General features: G+C 37.4%; 1 protein-coding gene across 1 annotated transcript in view; it reads right to left on the minus strand.

Annotated features, from left to right (window-relative positions):
- GPC6 (glypican 6) overlaps positions 1-25,199 on the minus strand; it is a 726,495-nt gene that overhangs the window by 56,397 nt on the left and 644,899 nt on the right. The window contains exons 5-6 of the mRNA XM_053970101.1: positions 10,716-10,846; positions 2,866-3,009 (exon numbers count right to left, since the gene is read on the minus strand). Of these exons, the coding sequence (XP_053826076.1) occupies positions 2,866-3,009; positions 10,716-10,846 (275 nt within the window). The remainder of the gene's footprint in view (positions 1-2,865; positions 3,010-10,715; positions 10,847-25,199) is intronic.

Genomic DNA, 25,199 nt, shown 5'->3' on the forward strand with positions numbered 1-25,199 from the left:
GAAATATTTTCTAAACTTGGTTTCTTCTGCTGTCAAAGATAGATAAAAGCAGAATGATTTGTCACTTCTTTTGAGTTTTTGCAACTGTATGTCTGGACTTTGTGGTGACAATTTAAAGTCAGTGTTCCATGAATACAAACTCCAGAACAGATTTCTAAAAGCATTAATGTAACACTGAACAGTCTTCTGAATTGCAAGAAAAGACTTGTTTCTTATATCCATAATAATTAAAATGGTCTTTAAGTGTTTGAAAATACCAATGAAATACTAATATGGTAGTGTATTTATATGAAGTAAGCAACAGAAAATAATCAGTGTGTAGACAAGAAAACTGCTGTGCATATTACACCCTGTTAACCCTGCAAGGGTTAGGAGTATCCAAACAAAGCTGGTCCTCTAAGCTCTGGCTATAGTTAATGACGAGAGATACGTCATTCAGGGAATGATTCAGCATATGGAAAGCTGATGTTCTAACACAGGTTAAATGATGTTTCTGTGAGGCAGGAGTGTAGCATTTATATCCTTCTGGATAAAATTACCCAAGATGGTGTAAAATGCAGGCAGTGACCTTTCCCAAGAGCTGCTAAGGGATTACAGCTCTGAAATAAGGCCGTCTGCTCTAATCCACATAAACTACCTTTCCTAGCTCCACTAAGATCAGCAGCCATCTCTGAACTGAGAGATGGTCAGTCTCAGCCCAGAAGGAGACAACACATTCATCACTGCCATTTGAAGATGGATTTGATACCAACACTCATCATTAACAGACCATAAATAGCAATTATTTTACATACTGTCACCCTATTATTTTAAAAGTTTTCTATGCCTTCTCATGTTTACATATTTCTACTAGAGTTCTCACGCACTGTTCATGTAAATAATGATTGTTTTACATTCTTCTTTGTTGGAGGAGAGAATTGATAGACTGTTAGTTTGAGCAGTGTGGTTAAAGAAGTAGCAATTTCTTCCTCCAATCCACTTTTAAAATTCTATATATTGAGAGGTCAGAAATAAAACTTCCTCTTTTCCTCCTTTTAGATCCTAGTGTAAGTATGTGAGTTATTTCGTGTCACAGTACAACAACATACCAGGAAATAGGAATTTGATTGAATTTTTAAAATTAACAGCAGTAATACTAAACTCCTTGTTTTTTTCCTGAAATAATGCATGAAAAAGACTAGTTAAATCATATGGAGATAAGTTCCCCTTTCAAACTCTAGAAGTCATAAAGAATGATCTGCATTGGCAACTTTCATTAGTTTCAGCCTTTAAAGTCTGGCAGCATAGGACATATCTCTGCTTTATTCAGTGTGCTGCTCAGTATTTTACAAGTTAGTGTTTTAAGAAGGATATTAATGTGTTCAGAAGTATTCTTATGTCACTATGTAATGCAACTTAAACCTTCCTTTTTCATTACAAAAATGCTTGAACTGTTCTTACATAATCAGATTAATCCAAGCCGAGCTGTGCTTCCAGTCCCTTCCTTTTTATGTTCTTCCTGCCATTTCAGCTGTTCACAACCTTTAGATTTGACAAAGTGTGATGGAAACCTAAAGGATTTGGTGACCTTTCACTTCACCTTGGCCAATTCTACATTAAGATTCAGGCCTCTGCTCTGAGCAATGCAGAAGGACTGGTTCTCTGAGTCTAAAGTGAAAGGGTAATATTAAGATCCCATCTAATATGGACTGAGTATTGTTAGTCAGATTTTTAGCCTGAGATGTTGCACTGCACTATGATCCTGCTGTGGTTGGATCTACAGTGGAGGTAAGCATCTTCTCTGCTTCTCCTTATAGGATAACCAGGCTACAATATTTCCAGAAGTAGGGAGAACTAATAAATGTTGCTTTTTGCTGCAGGGCAATCCTATGTCTTGACTAGAAATGCCATGTTATTTTCCTATTGAGTTGCCATGAAAATTGACAGAATAGAGTACATAGAGTACAACATAGACGGAAGTGATTGGAAAGACTTGGCACTGTGAAAAACTACTGTCACCATCATATGAATTTGATGAATGATGGCATCAAGAAGATACCCGGGTCCTCATCTGCTTTGGTATATTTAGGTACTCCCTTTGGCAAGACAGATCAGTGCTCTGCAAATGTGCAGCAATTAGCTGAGGACATGTGATACTGCTTCTTTGAAATCACAAGCTCTTCAGTTTTGCTCATTGGTTTTACCTACAGATGATTGCTGGGATGGTACTAACAGCTGTAGTAATTATCTCTCTATAAGTCTATAGATGTATAAATAGCAGGAACATTGAAGTCTGAAATGTGAATCTGATGATTGGTAGCAAAGCAAATAATCTTATGTTAAAGTATTGTTTTTCCAAAATGATTGAATAAGTAAAGCAAGATTAATGATCACTGAAGTTTTAGCTGATTAAAGTCAATTGTTGAGATGGATGGAAATAAAGCAGTGGTAATTTTATAACAAAGTAAAGAAGTGAAACAAATCAAGGTGCCTTTGCAGGGTGTAAGTTAAAGAACGAGGTGATAAAAATGGCTTTAATACATAAGTTTTTTATAAATAAAAAATATAAAATATTGTTGTAGACCACTTTTGATACATAATTTATACTGCAAAGTACCTGCAAAGGCTTATGTGGTTTCTGGCCTCTAGGAAAGAGTTTATTCTCTTCTAACAAGTCTAATACATAAAAACTGAGCCATACGGCTCTCCTACAATGAAATTCTATACTATTTCCAGTGGAGAAAAAAAGCTTTACTGAATGCTGCAACAGCTGGCAAAGAAACTACAAAGAGTGGCTATAAACTTATCAAATCAGGAGATGACCACCTTCTAGCATATAGCCAAGCCGTTTGTACTAATCTGAAAATGGAATATATTTTGCCTTACCAGCCTATCCAAACTTGTGCCAGCAGCAGTTGTAGGTCGCTCCTCTGGGTTATATGGTCTAAACCGGGTATTGAAGTTTTCAGGGACAGAACGGGAAGATCTCAGGGCAGGTGCTGGTTTAGGTTGGCCACATCCTTGGAAAACCTGAAAAAAGACATTCTTGGTTATATGTTGGTTAAATGAAAATAGTGAAAAAAGGCCATATTTTAACCTCTTTATTCTTTCTTTTGTGTACTTGAAACAAGGTTTGATCGACATTTTTATACTAGTGAATTGAGTGCTTGGCCTACATTAAAACCCAGGTTAATAATTTCGCATTATTAATCACTTGATGAAGGTACAGAAACATATAGGGACCTAAAATCCCCCTTAATTTAAATAGGTGATTATTATGAGAAATTAACACCTGAAAGCATCTTAATTGCTGTTTTTCCAGGAAGAAGAATGCAAAAAAAGATGTCCTTTGTGGCCAGACATTGTTGATAGCTGTTTTCAGTTTCGTTAAAATGCAGCATTTACCCAGAATCACAGGTCATCCATAATCCCTACCTACAGCTATTTGTACTTTGCAATCTTATTTGTAGTCTTAGAGAAAAGGTCAATGATGAAATAGTCTTGTAACTGGATAACTTCCTTATTCCCTACCAATCTCTCCCTAGAAGAAGGGTGCGGCAGACTGAGTGGGCAACAGTGATAATTATTTTCTGCTAGCGTGTTGTTTTGTGGGTCTAGAAAATAATATTTGCAATTATTAAATTCTTCATGTACTTCCATTTGGAAAAAAGTTTCAGTGTTGTGTATCTATCTGGTAGGTACTAAAGGACACAGAGGACACTTTTGACTACTGGATATCAAGAATATTTCCCAGAGGCATTTTCGCACATGCTGCACATCCAAAAAGAGGCAGAAAATCCACTGAGTTAAAATTTTCAAGTGCTCTCATGAAGTAGAATCCTAGTGTTTGCCTTCACACCAACTTTTTCAGTTTTAGAATCACTCTTCTGGTTTTGTGACCATTGTATTTTGACTGTTTCAACATTTTGCCTCCATTCAAAAGAAAAATAATTGAATGTTAGAATTTCTCATAATATATAGTATACAAAACCCTAATGCCATACACAGACTGAATGAGCTTTGTAGGGGTGAAAACGATGCAAATGCTGTGTTTTGATTGTAGGACCAAATTACTCCTTTTTGTGTGGCTATATTGGTTTCTGTGGCCAGGTTTTGGTAGTGGGGGGAATACAGGGCTGGTGTCTGTAAGAAGCTGCCAGCAGTTTCCCCTTTGTCCAGCAGAGCCAATGCCAGCCAGCTCCAGGACAGACTCTGCTGGCCAAGGCTGGGCTGATCAGAAATGACAGTGATGCCTCTGTGATAACATAGTTAAGAAGGAAAAAAAGTTATTGTGCAGATGTAATTGTGGCCAGAGAAGAGCAGAGTGAGAACATGTGAAAGGAGCAACTCTGCAGACACCAAGGTCAGTGCAGAAGGAGGGGCAGGAGGTGCTGCAGGTGCCAGAGCTGAGATTCCCTGCAGTCCATGGTGAGGCAGCTGTGATCCTGCAGCCCATGGAGGTCCCTGGGGATACAGAGATCCACCTGCAGTCCATGGAGGACACCCAAACCAGAGCAGGTGGGTGCCTGCGAGGAGGCTGTGACCCCATGGGATGCCTGTGCTGGAGCAGGGTCCTGCAGACCTGTGGAGAGAGGAGCCCACACTGGAGCAGGTTTGCTGGTAGGACTTGTACCCTGTGAAGGGACCCACACTGCAGCAGGCTGTGCCCAAAGGACTGCAACCTGTGGAAGAGTGACCCAAATCCATGGTGCAACTTCTGCTGCTTTCAGGGTACATTAAATTGGCTCTCAGGTTTCCTGATGTTAATTTAGAGGCCCCAGATGATTCACAATTTGCTGAAAGAAGCTGATTCATACTAAATATGTGTCCACTCATCAGGTCTGCTTTGGCTCAAAGTCCAGCTGTTGTATGGCCATTGGGATTTTTAATTTATGAGTGGAATACTATTTGGTCTGGTTTGAGAATATCTAAGAGTTTCAAGCCTCCCTAGTCCTGAGGACTATTGGACAATAAATTAATTTAATCAACCAAGAAATATTATTTTAGCTTGTGAAGCTCTAAACCTTTCATAAGGAAAGAATCTTATTTTTCCTCTGTGAAGAAAATTTAACTAAGATTGATATTCAAAATTTGTACATGATTGTGTAGGATACTGTACAATTTAAAGGGTGAAATCTATATGTTAAGTGCATGAATTGTACTTACAAAAGTTTACTTAATTCTTCTGATTCGAGATAAGTTATGCACTGAGAACATAATTGTTTATTTAGATATCTATAAAATCCCATTTACTCAATTAAGCAACTGGGTATTTGCCTATGAAGCAAGCGACAATTATCCAGAACATACAACTAGATTCTCAGGAGAAAAGAAAGTGAGGGAATGTCTCCTTAAAAGTCCCAGTGTGTGATTGTTAAGCTACTTGTATGACCATGTGGTGCAACTGCAAGTCTACATAATTTATATTACATCTTTCTTATGATGTACTGAAAAAAACCCAACAGAGACTTTGTGGCATTTATCTTCATACAAATAGTTGAAGCAAGTGGTTTTATACAAACACATTTACAAACAGTCAGACAATAACAGAGATGGAAACAAGACAGTAATATTTATATCACAGACAAAGAAATAACTTGCTTTTTAAATGACCTAATGGAAATGCAGTAAGGATGCAATATTCAGTAACTGAATTTTGAATGCAAAAGAGACATTTTAAAATTTGTATCCTGGTATTGACAGAATATAAAATGCAAAGATGATAACTGATATTAACAAATGCTTCCTAAGAAGAAGCACATGAAATACTTTATTTACAATGCTACTCAGAGGTATTGAACAATTTCTGGAAAAATATTCAGGTGTTTCATTACACATACTGTAAATCGGTAGTATAAACCCACTCTCTAAAAAATTGTATTTTATATATAATTGGTGTAGTCCATTTCAACTGAATTTAGGGAATAGATTCCATTTGAAATTAAGAAGGCTAAGTTTAGTTGGCATTGTATATGTGTCTACATTTAAGCTATATATCTAAGATAGGGGAGATCAAAAGCTTCCTTCTGTTTCTCTCTCATCAGCACCTACAGTCATTTGGGATGTTCTGGGATATCTGAGATGCCTGTTAAGATTTTATAACATAAAACCATTCTCCACTGAACTGCTGTTAAAGCTCAAATGGACCAAATCTCTGTGGTCAGGGATATGAACCAAGCCATGAGAATAAGTCAACAGAGCCAGTGAAGAATTAAATCTCTTGAGCTGACTAAATGGAAGTATCTACATCAGGACTAGGATGTAGATACTGTAGAAAAAAGAGCCCCTTTCCCAGGAGAATTTGAAGTTTTGAATTTTTGTGGAAGACGTAGTTTGTTCTCTGTGAAGCCTTGGGTCATACTGTTATTTAGCTGTGTGCTAGTGCTCAGTGTTTCCAGTTGAGTGTCTCTATATGATTCTGCTCCATTGACTCTTCAGATAGAATAGCATTGATTTTTTTACCTGAAATGCCATTATATTTTTCCTGCACAGAACTCTGGAAAGAACACAGATAAATGAAGAGGTTTTCTTAGTATGAAATTTGTGGACTATTTTAAGAAGAACCTTGGATGTAGTTCTGTGAAGATATCTTTCTTATAAATAATGCATAGGTAGTCTTCTATGTCATGGAGCTCATTCATCCATTTAGCTGAAGTAATTGCTGAGAAGGAACATATATTTATAGGTTAAAATGGCGCATCCATCAACTCAGATAAAAGCAGATTTAAGACTTACTAAAAGGAAACTCAGTTATGGGATAGACTGTATGAAAGTGGAAAAATCTGGTCATGGCAGCCAAATGACTCTTCCAGCAGTCTAATGTACTTGTATAGGACCAGACCATTGCAGAAAACAGTTCAATATGTTGTGTTTTGAGCAGCAATGAAGACATGATTATGCTGATGCAATCAGATTAGGAAATTTCTCCATTTTGAAAAAAAAAATTGATGTTTTAACATATGTTGTGCTATTTTTTTGAGTTTTCCTCCACTTGTGAATGAGCAATGTCTGCTGATATCAACTAGTAAACATTCATGTTTTTAAAATGGAGCAGATGTGGCATTTACTTTTTGACTTGAAGCAAGAACCAAAGGTGTTGGTACTAACAGCCTTGTGGGAAAATTGTGAAGTCTTTCAAAACATGCTTGTTTTGTCCAAGATTGAAATGAGTATTTATGTGTTATGACTCTGAATATGACTACCTGAATTACCTCAGGGAGAATGAGAATGAGAATAAGGTAAATGTATGCTATGACTAAGTCTGGGATATGAGCTGAACCTTGGGAAACAATGCACAAAATGTAAAAAATTTGCCTGAGAAATAATCAACATATTTCTGAGCACTGAATTTGGCACTATATTGTTCAAATACCAAAAAGGTGTCACTGGAGAATAATGAAGAGATTTCAATAAAGAGGATATCCTGTCTCTGCTATTACAAGCAGAAATCCAAGGTAAATCTATTGCACCATGACTTCTGCCGGAGGTGACCTTCAGGGAACATTACTCTAGTCTGGGTAGACCCAGGCTGCAAGGCCTATTCTTAAAAGGTACTGATGTCTTGGGAGGCATCTGAGGCAGCCCAGGCTGATTGTTTTGCACTCTCTGTGATGTGGCTTGTGGAAGGTACTCTGTAAGAATGGCTGCAGGTGTTAGATGATGAATCTATGGAAACTAATTTTGATGATCAGCACTCCTTGTTTTCTCTTGGAGAAGGGAAACTTGGGGCATATTCAGAGCACATAGATCCTTCCAGCAGAAAGGCCTTGGGCCTTGGGGTGTGACTTTCTATACTGTTGCTCTTTTTTGACAAGCATCTCCAGTTGTCACAACGGTCAGGAATGGGACTTTCCCTGAGGGAGAATAAGCACCTTGCGTGGCTGTCATTAAGGGACAGTTGTGCAAGGTGAGGAGCCAAGAAGCCTAGAGATTTGTGGTCAGACTTCCTGGACAGTGCTGAATATAAACTGCTGAGAAATACCAAGAAAACAGAGAAAGATTGCAGCCTCAGAATGAATTGGAGGAGTTTAACATAATACTAGCACATGTTTAATGTGAACTGTGCTAGAAGAAATGACTGTAATCCTCACACAAGCAAGAAAAGTTAATGGCCTAGGAACAGAGATGCTCCATTTTATGCAGTGAGAGATATTAGAATGTGTCTGAGCCTGAATGTCCTTGGTCAGCAGGACAAAGATAGAAGAGGTACATGTGGTATCTCTATAATTCTGTCTCAGTATTGACGTGCAGCTATCAAAAGAGGAAGACAGAGGATTTGTGTCTTCCAAGGAAATGAAAGACAAGGATTGAAGTCAAGCAATAAGCCTTGACTTTCTGCACTGATTAATTGTTAAGTCATTGGCTTTTTCTAGGACTTTTGGAATAGGGCAATTTTATATAACTATTTGAAACAGGAGTGCTGGATTTTGGATAATCCAAAGCTCTGGGTCTTCTGCCTACAAAGAGAATGAAGTAAGTGAGAGCTCCTTTAGGAAGAAATCTTTTGTTTTCATTTTTTCCACTCCTTTGATAAGAAAAAACATTATATAACATGGCCAAAAATTCTACTGAATAGAGCATAGAGTCTTCTCTCAGATATCAGCCAGGTTTTTAGATAGAAAAGGCTGCATGTCAGCAGTGAAAAACAATCTATGCATATGTGGGTCTTGCAGGCATAGTATTATTAGTGCATCACCATTCTTCCACTGTAAAAAAGCACTGACTGACTTGTGGAAAAAAAGCTGTGACTCCTAGTCACCACATTTTTTAGTAGGTGCAGTGAAATAAAAAGTACAAAATGGTCTGAAGAATGAGAAAATAGAAAATATCATGATTTCAATACCCTGCTTGAGTGTCATCTCAGATTAATTGATGAGAGTGGCTTTTCTCCCACATTAGGTCTGCAATTGCATTCCATGCACCCTACTACATCTGGTGAAGTGTCTGTCATTTCCACTGAAACTCTAAGTGGACAACATATATAAGGGGAAAAAAAATTAGATGACAGAGGACAGATTTGAAGTCTGCTTGTATATTATCTCTGCAAGTCTGACCTGGCATAGAAGAGGACAGCACTATACCCAAAGACAGCACTATACCCAAAGCCTTTGCCTTTTTTTAAGGGTAAAGCATTTCCATGTTACATGAAAAAAGATAGCTTTAACCTAGGAGATCAAGGAAATCACATTTCATGAGAATAATGGTCTACAGAGAATATACAAAGGTCCTTCAAGGATAGACAGCTCTATTACCTATGAAAATATAATGAAATAAATTTTGCTGATATAATTTCTGTTCTACAAGATTAAAAAAAATATTGTCTAAGATTTCTCTTAGAGGAAAAACTTTTGCATTGTAAATGGCATTGCTATTAACCTTTACAGCAAATAAAATATTTGTGAGGGACAGAAGAAACAGTCTGCTCTGCTACAAACTAGTAGTGAGATGAGCTCATGCCAAAACATCATTGGACTCTGGCAGGGGATGCAGCTTTCCAGCTAATGGAAAAACTGTGAAAACTAAACAAGTAAAAGGGAAAACAAAATACACCTGGGCCTGGGGTGACTTTTAAGTGAAAATATTTTTGGTTTCTTTTTTGAGGTAAGGGCTGAGTTTGCTGAAGCTGACCTTTAATTCCCAAAATATTTGAGAGAACTTGGCTGTTAAACACCTTGATCACTGGTGCCAGAATAAAGTCTCATCCTGCAGGATGTAGACTGCTTTTAAAATCCAAGGAACATCACATAGGTTGAAAGCAAAAGGCATATTGAAGGAAACTCTTAGCAACCTGCAGCACTGGGGCCATAAAAAGCATCTAATTTTGGGTTGACAGGAAGAATGTAAACCTCAGGCTCCTGCTTTTTGTTCCCACTTTTTTTCCCAGCTACAGCAGCTTCCTTCCAAGCAATGGAAAATTACTGACTTAGATGGCAGCCTGGCCAGCACCTGCCTACTGGGAGTTAAATGGGAGATAGAAGCTCCTAATGCAGATAGCTTGGTGAACTGTTGACTTTAGAATTTCAGCCACAGTGCACTGATGAATATTAAGGCAAAGCCATTAATTGTTGACTATTGGCTCAATAGCACCTGATACTGAATTTGAAGGATCTTATTTACAGGGGGTTTGGAGGTGGTGGTGACCTGTGTATACACACACACATTAAAAATGGAAAGGAGGCAGCCGGTATCATTAGCTCTGTTTATCTTTGTGTCAGAATCCAGACAAAACTCTATCAAACTGAGGTCTGGTAATCAGAGACCAACCAATGTAGTATTTCCCCAGAGTGGCTATTAAAGGAGGTCAAATGGAACACTTTGTGTATTCACCTCAAACACATTGTGCTCAATCTGACCTAGATAAATCAAAATGTGTTTGGAAGTTAATATGGAGAATCACAGATGAGACACGAGTGGAAGTTAACAAGTATACTCTGCAGGATAATGTTTACAGAGTTACCACTGGTTTTTAGAACACTCTATTTTCCTTAAATCTCTTACAGTTGTTACTTTGAAGTTTAATAAATGGTCACTTTCTCCCTTCCACTTCCTTTTGCAAAATTCAAGCTTGTTTAACTAGTTTAGCGAGGAATTCAAAGCCAGTGTGGTGAACTGTTGAACAAGCAAAAGTAATTTCTGGTGGTCTGGACAATCTTAAAGTCTAGACAGAAAATTAGTGGAGATATTTTTCCCCCCACTTGTGACATTCAACAACAGAGAAGGCATGACTGACACAGTACCTTTGCTGACACCTGCATGCTGTTCTCTTGCATGTTCATGATGGCTTCAGAAATCTTGACATCAATAGGATCCATGACTGATTCAATGTTGAATGGTCCCTCTAATCTCTCCGCTACCAGAAGCATAGCATCTGTTAAAACACAAAGCAGCCATTCCCTTAAAGAAGGGATACCTTTGGGTTCCTCAGGCAGACCAGCATTGCCAGCTGTAGGTATGGATACTGAGCACTCCTCAGCAGGAGTCTGGGGAGATGTGTGGCAGCAGCACTATGAAGCCTGCAGGGCGGCTTCCCAGTTGTCAAAAATATCTTCCCCTACTGCTGCCACCCCAGAAAGAGGAATAAAGACTTTTAAAAGTTAGATTAATATTAGTTGCCATCATATTATTGAGCTTGGGGTAAAATTATTTTACACGGCTTCTCAAAGCAGCCAGTGCTTTGGAGTGTACTTATGTAATCTCCTTCCCAAGAAAAAGCAGGATTATAGAAATGAATCCCTGGGGTATGTTCTTAGAATTTGTGTGAGATGATGAAAATTTTGTTATGATCTATTGGGGTGTTATAATTAAAGCAGCTGTTCTTTCTGACCTTAATGATCTCATTTTCTTGCAATATGAACAGCAGATGAATATTGGATTTCTGCCATAATATATAGGTATAAACCATGTTTGCCTTGCTACATTTTCAAAACATGGCTGTAAGTTGTATGTAGAAACATATATTGTTTGTATGTTTTGGATGAAAACAAAAAAGTTTGCTTAACTTCCATTAGAGCCCCTCTGCAAAATAATTTAATCTTTTGGTGTTAATTAACAAGTAAAAAACAAGCAACTGAACAGAAATTCATGGCAATAAAAAAAAGGTTTTGCCATGAATCAGATATATTTGTCTATACACAGACACAAATTTATCATAATTTATGTGGCAATAGCCATGTGATAAACTGGATTTACAGTATACCCTTTGAACAACATATGAACAGGATCCTTGTCTCCTATGTTAGATTTAAAGTTTTCAGCAACTAATTAGGTTTAAGCAGATGACAGATGTAACTTTAACACGACAAACAAAAATCTTCACATGCTCTCTTCTTTATACATCAGAATTAAGTTCAAGAAAGTACCAAGCTGACTTCCTTCTGAAACAGACCCATGCCTGCTTTGCTGCTGTAAGCACCAGTCCCACAGCAGCTGTGTGGAGAAGGCATGGAGCTCCCCACAGATCTGACAGCAGTGCTTGTTAGCTTTACACTCGGCTGCAAGTCAAAGAGGTTTGTTCCAAGATGGACTCCCTCCCCATAAAAGCACAAGTGCATGGAGGTATGGGAAAAACGGGCTGGTGTCTCACTATAGCAGTTGAGACAAACACCTCCATGCACAGCCTCACCTGAGGACTGCATGATGCTGTTTATATCAGTGCGTACCCAGAAATCCCACTGAAGCTGGAATTGTTTGGCATGTAGCACCAAAGCACTTCTGCAAATTTACATCTAATATTTCACAGTATTTTTAGGCTGGAAAGAGTGTAATGCCAGTTATTTGGAGTGAGGTGTATAGCACTTGTTGCTAAGTGTGAGAAATGGACAGATGATAGGAAATTGGTTTCAAGCAGAGGTGTTATTTTGCCTGCACCTTATTTTAAAATTCTGTAGTTTATAACATTTCCAGTGGGAAGTGGTGAAAATAGGGACTACCTCTGATAGAGAAAACAGTTTTCATACACACAAAGAGACATACATACATACACACATGCACACACAGATTACAGCAATAAGTTAGCAGTTTTTCCACATGCAAAAAAAAAAAAATTACAAAGAGAATTTGCAAGTGTGGACTCCTATGAAGTATTTTCTTCCTCATGTTCAGAATGACTTATATAAAACATTCATGATTTAGTACTTTATGAGCAATGTGATTGGCTTAAATCCTAGATGCCATGACCAGTACTAGGCCTTGTTAGGGTATAGGTCTTGGTGGATGGATTTTGGTAGTTTACTTCAGGAACAGGGTTAAGATTAGGGTTACTGCATAAAACAGTCAAAAGGTAGATTTTTTTGTTTTGTTTAGTTTTGTTTTTTTTTTTTTGTAGGAGTGCATTTCAAGTTAAGGACCTCTTTATATGAGTCCACTTTATTTTATTTTCCAACTACAAGGTTGGAAAAGTCATGTGCTAAGTATGTGTTCAAGAACTGTGCTGAAGCAGAGTTCCATAAATACATAATTGCTGGAGATCTCTTGTGAGAGTGGGTGGTGGCTCCAGCCTACTTGCTGCTTCTTCTGATGGCACAGGGCAATAGTTCTGAATTAAACCCTGAAATAAAATCTCAGCTATGTGGCAGCAAAGTGCATCACCTTTAACTGAACAAGAACCACAGTTTTAATTTAAGAACAGCGTTTCCTCAAGGAAAGTGTCTTCAAGTCCAAAATGAATAGCTCTAGGAGATGCAAACTAAAAATCTGTTCCTGGCTTAGACAGTTGGTATCTTTAGAAAGATACTCTTTAGCTAATCAGCTTCTATTTTCTGAACCTTAAGCCTATTCATAGACTTAGTCTATATATATACATATACATCTATCTATATGTATGCCTATATCTATATCATCTATCTATATCTATATACCTATCTTTATCTATCTATTAGTCATTGTTAAAGAAGAGGGCAAAGGCTGAGGAATGTGGATAATTCCTGGCTGCCAAAGGTGAGCTTTTTGTTATGTTGAGCTTCTTTCTTTGATATGGTATGGTATAGGTCTGATGATGCTTTCAAGTGCTGGGGTTCAAGACAGGTTAGAGTGAAGTTTATATTTCAATCACATGGGTTATAGCTTTTAGCTATTGCTCTACATAAAGGAAAGGAAGAAAATAAGAGAAAATAAAAGAAAACAAAAGAAGAGAGAAAAATCAAACAGTAAATCCCTGCTTGTCCAATATTCTTTAATTTCTGTGTCCTTCTCTGGCTTGGAATGAATCTGAACCATTCCTGGCAGCTATTCATAACTTAAGTCTGTGGAGCAGTGAGAGGCTATGAACCCACAGTGACATTTGACATTAGAGCCTTGTGATCTTTTATTTAATTGGATCTTAAGGATATGCCTGGGGAGCAAGGGGTTAAGAGAAAAATATAATTTGAAATATTCACACCTTTATTGATGACAGATACATCTTTATATTTGTACTTTCGTTTTGGGGCTAGGATGTGAGATAGGACTAATGCTGAAGTAGAGGCCTATACAGGGATATATTTGAAGAGGAAGAGTCTGAGAAATGGATTAAATGCTGTGACAAGAGATGCTTGACGGGCTGAAGTAAAACAGGTTCTTCCTTCAGCATTATTTCTGAGGCTGATGGAAGTTTTGTTTCCAGGTAATGCTCATTTTAGGGATCAACTCAGACTAGAAGTCTTGGACAATTGCACAGTTCAGATGAGTTCTTGCACAAATGGAAAATTAATGTTTGAGGACTCATTTTTACTTCGGTTCCAGCAGTTTGTGGGGCCATGGGTGACTTAGCAGTGACCAGACTGCTGGGTTATTCTTGTCTCCTTCTGATAGGAGCACTACAAGCTCAGTCTAGCAAAAGAGGATGAACAAGTGGCACTGCTATGAATGCCAAAATTATTTTCTTAGCCTCTGTCTGACTGGGGTCTTCCTTCTACCCTTTTTCTAACCATCATGCTGCTCCTAACTAAATCAAACATATCTAGATGATACCTGACATCCACAGACTGAGAAAACCTGGAAGAACAAGGTAGTCTTATTATTCAATGTTATTAGTGAATGTTCAGGCCCCTTGGGAACAAACTCACTTCTGTATTTAACTAGCTTGATACTATAATTTTTTTGAGTTAGGCCTCAGATTTAAATTAAGACTGAATTTTTCATCCAAAACATTGATTTCTAGGAAGAAATGCTATACAGTGTTTAAGGTGAATTGCTCTCTTGGAAAATATTTCCTCAGGTCATTAGGTTGAATTTTCTTTTTTGCCAACCCTAACTCTCACTACAGTGATAAACTTTATTGTTCACTTGTACAGTTCCATATGAGTACATACATACCAGCTACTGTGTGCAATTGATTGCAATGGAAGCTGTTAGGTTGAATACAGTGAAAATCAGATGAAATGTAATTTGCTGAGATTTATGACAGGACAGTCAAAATGTTGTAATGGTCCTCACCAGACTGTAGCTCTTCAAATCTCTAATTGTGAAATTGTGTATCAACAAACACAACACCACTGTCCCAAATCCTTTTTTTTTCCTTCTAAAAATATTGTCAATATTATTACATGAGAAACTGGAAAGATTTCAATATGAAGTTCAGAAAATCTAGATGTTTTAGTCTTGAAATTCTAATTCTCAAGAAAGACCCTTGAACTGGACAAAAGCCTAGTTGAGTTCAGTGTAAGTCTGAGTGGGTTTAATAATTTCTCAATCACCTCAAATAGTAGATATTGGGAACTTAATTTTTTTTGTACTATAAAAAAATCTGAAAACTGGGTCATTGACTCACCTGTTTTTTTCTGTTGTTAATATACTTGGACTGTATTGTTCAATTACATATGTTCTTTATTTTTTCTCTTTTGTATTTTTCCAAATCTGCTCTCTTAGGTTCAGCATGTCTTCCTTCTCCATATACTATAACGTCTGGCAAAAAGCTGGCATCTAGCTGCCAGCTGGGGTGAGTGGATCAGGAACTCTGCTTAGGCAAGTCATTCTTGTGCTGTGGGTTTGCAAGGGACTTGGAAACAATAGATGTGACTAATTGTTCACTTGAGGACACAGGCTTGCCAATGGCCCTGAGAAAGTGCAGAACATATGGCACACCAGGGCCACCATCAGTGCTGCTGCTCTCAGCCTCTCCTGGATGCTGAAAACAGGAATGGGGACCTTCCTGATGCAGTAACCCCTCCAAAGTCTACTGAAGGCCTAGGGTGTGGTCCAAGGGCCCCCAGCATGTCTCTGCCAGCTGAGCAGAGCAGTTCTCTTTAACTGCTTTATATTCTGTTTTCCATCTCAAGAAAAACCACAGGTATTTGTCAGGCTTTTAGAGGGAACTTGTTTCATTTTAAGCGGTATTTAAGAAAGAGATCCTGAAGAAATTTTTTATTTGCTTGATAAGTTTTTTTTTTTTTTAGATTTTATAGGTGCCATTTTAATGAGAAACACAGGAGAAAACTGGTCATCATGCTAAGTGATTTATTGTATAACTTAAACATTCAGAAGACCAGGTGTGAATTTCAAGATATGGAAATACTTAATGAGCCCTAGGCATCTACAGGCAAAATAATGGATAGACTAACAATAGAAATAGACAAGAATCTGCCTCTGTCTCCTTAGAAAGGCGTCAAGCCACCCTCCTATAATCTTGATACCAAAAATGATGTGTTCCTGTTCGTGTCATATTTCTTTCAGGGTAGTTTCCCAGAAAACTTCCTAGTGAATTCCAGATTGAAATAAAAGGAGCAGGGACAGTGACATTGATGAATGAGACTTCTGACAAGTTAACACCCCCACCCCATACTAGGCTGAAATACAAAGTTCTCTCAAGAACCATCAATGCCTCCTTTTTCTCGTCCTGTTTCTATCATCAAGAAAATGCAAGGCGGGTCTGATAGGGAAAATTTGGGAGGCTGATAAGGAAAGGCATTTTTAGGGTCTCTGTTAATTTGGCTGTAACATCAGTTTTTCCTTTCATGCACATTGTTGCTCTTCTACTTCAAAATTATCAGTGAGATTTCACCAATGGCTGAGCTTCCCCCAGGGGAATCCAAGCAAGAATCTATGGATGAAGTCTATAAATATTGTTTTTTCATGGAAACAAAGAATGCTAAAATACTAAATTGCATGTCCTTCACAAAACTGCAAGGTATATTTTGTTTTGGGGGAAAAAAATGAGGAAGATCTTATTTTAAATTCCCTATTAAGAGTTTGTTTCTTCTAGGTATGTGATCTTACACTTATTTATGGAGAAGTGCAAAATGCTTGTTCCCAAAGCTGCTGGTGAACAAAAGTAAGAGTAAGTTTTTATTTGTGAAACTTCAAAGGATTTGTCTATGGACAAGACCATGGATTGCAGATTAAATAGTTGTAAACAGAGTGAGCAACCTGTTGCACTTGACTATGACCTTGAGAGTGGCAATGACTGTTTTGCAATAGGATATAACTGTTGATATGCTGGCCTGAAAGGCAGGGATCATTTGGTAGCTTCCCAACCTTCTGACAAAGGGCAAGGGGAGGCAAGAGTCTGGACTGTATTTACTAGGTCGGGTAGGTAAAACTCAGTGAGTTTTCCATCATGACACTAAATATAAATAGTGGTCATAAAATCTTTAGAGCGTTAGATGGTAAACTAATGAAACAAATTAAAAACTGAAAATTGAAAAGTGAAATATGGGTACATATTGACTTTTTACAAATATAATATCAGTGGAAATACATTCCTGTAATAATCTGCCAAAACTTTTACTGCTAGATGATGATTTACTAAAAAAATTCAAGAAGAGAAAAGTAAACCTCTACCTCACATTTAAGGGAGGTGATAAGAGCTCTTCTCAGAAAAACAGAATAAGGCATGACAGAGATGCCAAAACTGCTGTTTTCCTTAGGGTCCATGGTCCTTTTGTAAAAATTATTCATATTAGAACTCTATATCTTCTATATAGCTTCTATCCTGATGAGGCTAAACTGACACTTTACAGATTTCCTGTCTGAGTATCATTAAGCTCCACATACACTTCATAGTATGGAATAATAACATTATCATTTTCTAGATCCCGCTTTACTTTATTTTTTGGTGGTTTTGGTTTTGGTGTTTTCTTTGTTTGTTTTTTAAATTTGTTTGTTTTCTTTTGTTTCATGGGAGAAGGCACTTTTCTTAAAATTCATCTTGCACTTGTGCAGAGGGAATCTTAATATTTTTATTTGGATATTCAGTTGACAATAATCAGTTAAGCTTCTCTCTGGAATTATGCAGGCAAATGACTTGTCAGTCCTTGCATGAGAAACTGCTGGATGTGGGGTAAGATTTTCTGGAGGTGAAAATTATCAGCATACAAAGCTGAAGCTGAACAAAACTAGGAGCAATGGGGAAAACATGTCTGGGATGGATTGTTTACATGGGAGAAAACAAGGGCAAAGAAAGATGGATTAAGGTGAGCTAAGGAACAAGCATGGAGAAAGAGGGCATATGAAAGAGGCCATCTGGAAAAACTGCTAGTCAGCAAACTTGTCAGAGGCTTGATCACTGCACTCTGCTCTATATCCTTATTAAACTCTGTTCTTAACCATTTTCTGGTTGAGAATCACAGCATGGTTGTGCAGAATATTCTGCACAATGTGTGTGTGTGTGTGTGTCTGTGTGTCTGTGTGTCTGTGTGTCTGTGTGTCTGTGTGTGTGAGTAAGATGCTGCTAGCAAGCTTCAAGCCAATGACCCTATGAGTAGGAAACCAGTAAGCAGGTAAGACCTGAGGTTTCTGCTGGACACTTGCTTTAGTCTGGGTGCAGAGTCTGGACAGTCCTGAGGCCCAGGCTATGGCTCAAGGGAGTTGGTTCAAGATGTGTGTGTGTGTGTGTGTGTGTATGAATAAAGAGAGCATGCAGCTCCCAAATGAACTGTCACAGAGGCAGTCTGACAGAGATTCTTTCACCCTCTTATCCCTTCTGAGCCTATAATTTCTGCACATCATCCTTGAACACGGAGTTCTTCAAAGGAGTAGTGCAGAAGGATGCACTCCTGAAGGTGTCTAACTGGGCGCAGTACAACTAAGACATGTAAACTCCAATCTCTTTTCCTGCTGTGAGCACTCTCAAAATTTTACCTGCTGAAAAACACCATAACCACCTCTGCTGTTCTAAAGCGCCCAATAGCTCTCTTTTTAAAGCTATTTCTATGGAACACTTAGCTATTCTGGACAGAAAGATTGGTATTTAAGGCATATAGTCAGGAAGAGGTGAATCCAGTTTTCTGGCTTATGCTTGAAGGGCTGATGTCTGAAGGATGATGTAATGAAATTATGTCATGTCATAAGATCTTTCAGGAGGGATTGGAATACAGCATTGTCCGTGCCAGGTTAATTACCAGGCAATTAAAAGGCAAACTTTAAAAATGAGCGTAGAGTACCAGATCAAGTTTTTTATTATCTAGGTTTCAATTATAAGAATGTACAGATTTAAGAATTAAAATGTGTTTTTTTGATATTTCTGATAAGCTATGTAGCCATGTCGGGTCATGGCAGTATCACTTACTCTTCCTTCAAAATAAAAAGGAAAAAAAGAATTGTCAACAGTATGAATAAACTAAAAGGATATTTTATTATTCCTATTGGGAGTGTATCTGTCTCTTAGGTAGAGCAGCTCAAGAAATTACAATATATGTTTAAAAAGTTATTGACATGCAGTTGTCATCTTTTTGCATCTGATGGAAACAAAATGAGTTTTGTTGGGTGAACTGCAGTTTCACTAGATTTTTTTGAGTATTTCACATACCATATATTTTTCTTCCATGTATTGAAAAAAATGGCAATATAAAATTATTCTTTTTCTATGTCTTTCTATAACTTTGAGGAATTCTGAATAGTTTATACAGTGTTATTAGATCATGTCTTATTCTTGTTCATGTATGCAAAAAAGAAAATAGCAAAGACTAGGCAAAATGGTCATCTTTGTCTACTATTCTTATTCTTCCACTACCTTTAGTAGCTGAATGCAAGACGTTCTTCTGAACCGGAATTTTAGCTAACATTATTGGTAAATGTTGAGGATTCTGCCTAAATGTTTGATATGCATCAATTAATAAAATATAATACATTTCTAAAACCTTTGTCATGTTGCTTTTTCCATATGCCAAGAGAGGTTTAAATGGTCTCATTGTCAGTCACAGGAAATGTTAGTAAATAAGAGAACCTTCATTGATGCATGCCTGTATGCTACCTTCCACAGTTAATTTAAATTTGTATTTGACATAGACTAGTGTGCATAATTCTTTTAAGATAGGTGGAGTTTGGAACACTGAAAAAAGTCCATCTTTCTGACTCTTTCTTGATGAGATAGGCTGAAATTGTTGAAAAGAACAAATCATAGCCTGAATTTTCTTACTACATTTAAAGGTATCCTTAGTGAAAATCCCCTGGGTATGTAGTTTGCATTGCCTTTATACAGTCAAAGACATTAGAAACTCAGAGATCTTTTCAGCCATTCCAAAGCCCATGCAGAGTTACAACCCTAGATATAAATTCCTAGGTATAAGATCCCTAGAGCTCTCTGCAGAAAAAATTTAAAATAGCTTTGCTATATTCTTCTGACTTTTTTTATGAAAGCCATTTCACTGTATGCCATACATCACTATCAGAATATTTGTCCAGCTATGCAGTGTATTTTTTCTGCTGCTTAATTTAACTCAACTATTTCTAATAAGCTGCTTCATATAACCTTAAACAATTTGATTATTTCTTCTTTGTTAAATCTCTCAGATTTATGTAGATATTTATCATGTCTTTTAGTTTGTGCTTGGTCATATTTTCCATGTTAATTTTCTTATTCTGTTTTCATAAGTGGTTTCCTCAGGTCTTTTCCTGTTTTCTTTATTTCCTTTAAAAGAATTCTCTAGTATTGTGGTGCCTAGAACTTATTAAACTTTTAGAGTTGGATCTCATTAATGTTGTTTTGCAGAGGTCCTTTTTGTTCCATATGTCTGACTCAGAAAACTTCCTTGATTCCCTTGATGTATCTGATTTCCTTATCCCCTTCATCACAACTGATTTATAATTCATATTTCCCATGTCAGTCCTGACACATTTTTTAAATGTCTCCTTATATTCAGAATTTACAGTGAATATAATTTCTACACTCTTTTTTATTTTCTTCCCCACTTCTAATTCTAAATTTTGTGCAGTAGAGATTTTTCCACCCTTGACTGAATTTATGGTACCTTTTTTAACACATAATTAATGACCTTATCTCTTCTGGAAAATTGATACATATTTTACTTTTATAAGAAGTTTGTTTCAAAAAACTTTTAGTTATTTCAAGAATAACTTCACCCTTTAACAGCATCGAATCTACACATAGCATAGAATCTGGTCTTAGCATCTTATCATAGCATGGATTGGATTGCAAGGGACCTTAAAAATCATCAAATTCCAAATCCCTGCTATGGGCAGGGACATCTTTCACTTGACCAGGTTGCTCAGAGCCCCGTCCAGCCTGGCCTTGAACACTTCCAGGAATGGAACATCTACCATTTCTTTGGGAAAACTGTTCCAGTGCCTCACCACCCTCACAGTAAAGAATTTTTTTCCTGATATCTAACCTAAACCTACTTTCTCTCAGTTTGAAGCCACTTCCCTTTGTCCTGCCACTTCATGCTCTTCTAAAAAGTTTTTCTCCACCTTTCATAATCTTTCTACCACTTAGTGTGGTGGTATTGATGACTTTAATATCTTCCGCAAAAATCCAGTTTAAACCTAACAGACCGATGTTCCTATTGGCAGTTTACTGCCTTATGGAAGGACACTGCTCATCATTCTGTTTTTTTCTTTTCTATGAATAATTTTTTCTGCTTCATAGTCTCTGTATGCCACTAGATGTAATGCATTTTCAGTGCTGCATTATCAATGCATTTTTAGCCATTTTTTGGGTTAAAAGGGTCCAGTGGATGACCACCTAGATGATGAAAATTTTGGACATAACTTTTGCTCCAGAGACATTTTTAACAGACTGCACAGGATCCCAACCCAAGACTTACTTGCTGTTACCTTTTTAATAAAATGGAATTGGGGGTAAACAGTAAGGTGAAAATGGACAGCAGTGTTACTGTTCAGGAGAGTAAATACGAAGACTGACCTAGAAAATCTGAGAAGGACCTCATGATACTGAATGACAGAGAAATAAAATAGAATCAGCTGATGAGTATAAGAAAACAAAAAAAAAATCCTAATTTTTTAGGCAATGAAGGGTTTTGAGATGACTATTGTCACTCAAAACCAAGCTTTTCAGTTTATGCTACCATAATATTGTCTTAGCAATCATCAGAAAACCTCACACTGAATATTTGGAATAAGTAGAGAAGGAAAATAGCACCAAAGAAAATAGGTTTATAGTTACAAATAAATCTACAGTAAAATAACATCACAGATAGCTCATTGCAGAACTGATAAATGAAAGCTTTAAAATATGACACAAACCATAATCTAACATCATACAATCCTGAATTAGAAGAATTACCAGAGGATGCAACAGTGGCCAGCCAAATCGTGGGTGACATGGGGGTGTCTTCAGGATCAGTGCTTATTCCAGTACAGGAAAAGAGATGTAGAATACAAAACTAGCTAATCACATATTTACTTTCTTGAAGTTACAGTAATGATAATTTGTTAATTCCAAGTATATATGGCAAATTCCTCAGTGTTGTCATCTTTATAGAGAATAACTGGATGATCCTCAGTTTCTTTGGTAAATCCAACCTTTTATTTCCTCTGAATCAAAGAAAATCATTGTCTGTGTTTCATGTGGGAAGCCACAGTTGCTATTAAAGTCTGAAATACATACTTCCCAGGTACCAGTGCCAGGCTTTTGAATAGACATCCTACGACTAACATCTTTCCTGCTACTTTGTCAGTAGGATGACTTTATGCCTTTCCTTTCCATAAATAAACAATCAGCCTATGACCATCTTTGCTGGCATGAATCCATCCCAATGGAGCAACTCTTAGGGAGGTGTCACACACAGCTGCACAGACAAAATTGATTTTTGCCTTTCATTTTATTGATTAATATGGAAATGTACTGTGGATATCTCATTGCATTTAAAAGCCTGCCACTATGCAGAGAATTTTGAGATGCCTAATAGCATTTTCTCCCAGCAAGTCTCAATGCAGCAAATAAAAATGGTGGGCTTTTACCCCCCCAGTGATAAATGTTTGAATCCCAAATGATTGCATACATCAAGGCTGTTACAAATCAATGCTGTTGGCATGACTAATCTATTTATTGTTTTGACATTCCTCTTGAAAGGAAAGAGCAATTTCTCTATGTTTGCCTAGCTGCACTAACTATATTATTGGGATGAAACAGAACTAATCAATAGGACAGGGGCAACATTGTAAAAATGCTACACTCGACCTCCTTAATTCTTCCAAATTATCTGTGTCCTGATCTTTTAAATGAATGGGAGATCAGGAGTAAAAATGTTTGTCCAGTCCAGATAAGGTCAAAGTACTATAAAAAGTTAACGTCCGTCACGAGGCCACTTGTCTAATATGCTGTAATCATCATAAATACTAATAATAACATGCAACAATGCTTTGCAGAAAAAAAGTCTGTTCCCACTACAACTTTGACAGCAGGAAAAGAATTGCTTTTAATAGAGGGTGAAAAATTAAAAAATGGAACATTTTCCACAGAAACATTGCTGTCTGGCTGCACATTGCTGAGGCTTACAGCCCAGTAGCCAGGGAACCATTGCATTAATTGTCCCTCTAAAATTTTTGATTATCTAAAATAACCACTTCCCAAAGGAAAAAATTCATCCAACAGCTCAAGTTTAATCCAATGGGGATTTATCAATATGAATTAACTCTATTTCCCCATAAGACTGCTGTATGCCATAAAAGTGGACTAGGAAATATTAGGAGGTATGGGGATGTTTTGGGATCGAATTTCTATAACTTTGAGTTTTAACCCGCTCTTTCCATTCTAAGCACTTAATAGAACAGTCCTCCCTGGCTCCCTGAACACTAAATGTGGAGATAGAGTCAGCACTGGAGACCTCTGGAGAGATATTCCATCCTCCCAGTTTATTTAGGGGTTAAGTTTGCTGTGAACTTTTTCATAATGCATCCCCTCTTTAGGAGCTGCCTGGCTGAAGCAGCAGCTTTGTGCATTCAAGCCTCTGCACTGCTCTGTCCCACCCTCCTTATCCAACTGAGCTCTTCATCTGACGCTGGTCTGTGCTGGAGACCAGCCTTCATGGAATTCCTAATCTTTTTGTGCATCCACTGAATCCAGCTCCTCTTACTAGAATAACAAATGTTGATGAAATTCCTCTATCACTAACCCAGCTCTATCCCTGGGATATGAACACTGATTTAATGGCATTTCTTCTTGGTCCTTCCAGACATAAGCAAGAACAGGGTGCAGATCCAGTAGCACATTAAGAAATGTTAGGCTCTGTCCTCTGCTGTTATACCCACAGTTTATTGCTGTAAAGAAATAACACTGACTTCAGATTTTCTGAATGTGATAGTGTAAACCCAAATACGCAACCTCTCAATGCTATATGTTTTAAAGAAGACATTAAGTTGATTATTAATACTTCTATATGCCAAGAATAGGTTATGACCCAAGGCCTAATAAGTCACAAAGCATCTTTTCAACAATTTGTTTTGGAGAAGATTCTTCATTCCTATTCTCAGATTTTTATGAAAAAATGCAATTTTTTTTCCAGTTGGCTGAGTGTAAGGAAGGAAATGTCTATTATTCCCACTTCTGCACTGATATTTGTGGACCTTGTACAGAAATGAGCATGATTTGGCTTGACAGGACTAGGTGGTAAAGAAGTTGATGACTTTGTTCCTAGTAAACACAATAGGCCATGCCAGTTTTAGCTCTATTCAAAATATGGGTGAAAAAAAAAATCAACTTTTGTCAAATGGAATAGGACAGTATCTATGGGGCAAATTGTTTTCCATGGTTTCAGAAGAGGAAAAAATGTGAGAAGACAGAAAAAAAGAACAGTAAACACTATTCTAAAAGTGGATACAGAAATGACTGCTTTCTTAAAATCCTGTTTATATGTATCATATTTTTCAAGAAAAAATTAGGAAAAATGACATCATCTGACAGTGATATATGCTGCACTGTACACTGGATTCTATCTGCTCTGTGGGGAAATCTTTTCACAGACACTTAACATTGCTGATATTCAGTAACTAAAAAAGGCTTTCAAAGTCAAGTGTGTTTTGCTTCAGTTAAAGGGAAGTTTAAGGAAAATTTTTTGTCCTCGCTGTTTCCCATATGCTCTATACAGAAAGATAAGAGTTAACAATATAAATAATGATGATTAACTTGGTAGTATCATATTCCTCTACCAACCAGGAAAGAAAACCAAAAGGTTTTTATAATACATTAGACTAGAAACTTCTTTTCACCCAAAGCAGGCAGATAATTTATATATCCCACCCTCCGGTGGGGTCTTTGCACTTGTGAGACCCAGTCTGGAGCACTGCATCCAAATCTGGGGCTCCCAACATAAGGAAGGCCTGGGTCTGTTGGAGTGGGACCAGATGAGAGCTGTGAAGTTGAGGTTCATCTTGGAGAAGAGAAGGCTACAGTTAGACCTTAGAGCAGCTTTCCAGTACCTAAAGGGGCCTTCAAGAAAGCTGGAGAGGAAATTTTCACAAGGTGTGTCACGATAGGACAAGAGGTCATGGCTTTAAAGTGAACAAGAGTTGGTTTAGAACAGACACTACGTAGAAATTTTTCCTATTAG

Source organism: Vidua macroura, chromosome 2 (assembly GCF_024509145.1).
Source record: "Vidua macroura isolate BioBank_ID:100142 chromosome 2, ASM2450914v1, whole genome shotgun sequence".
Taxonomy (NCBI): Eukaryota; Metazoa; Chordata; class Aves; order Passeriformes; family Viduidae; genus Vidua; species Vidua macroura.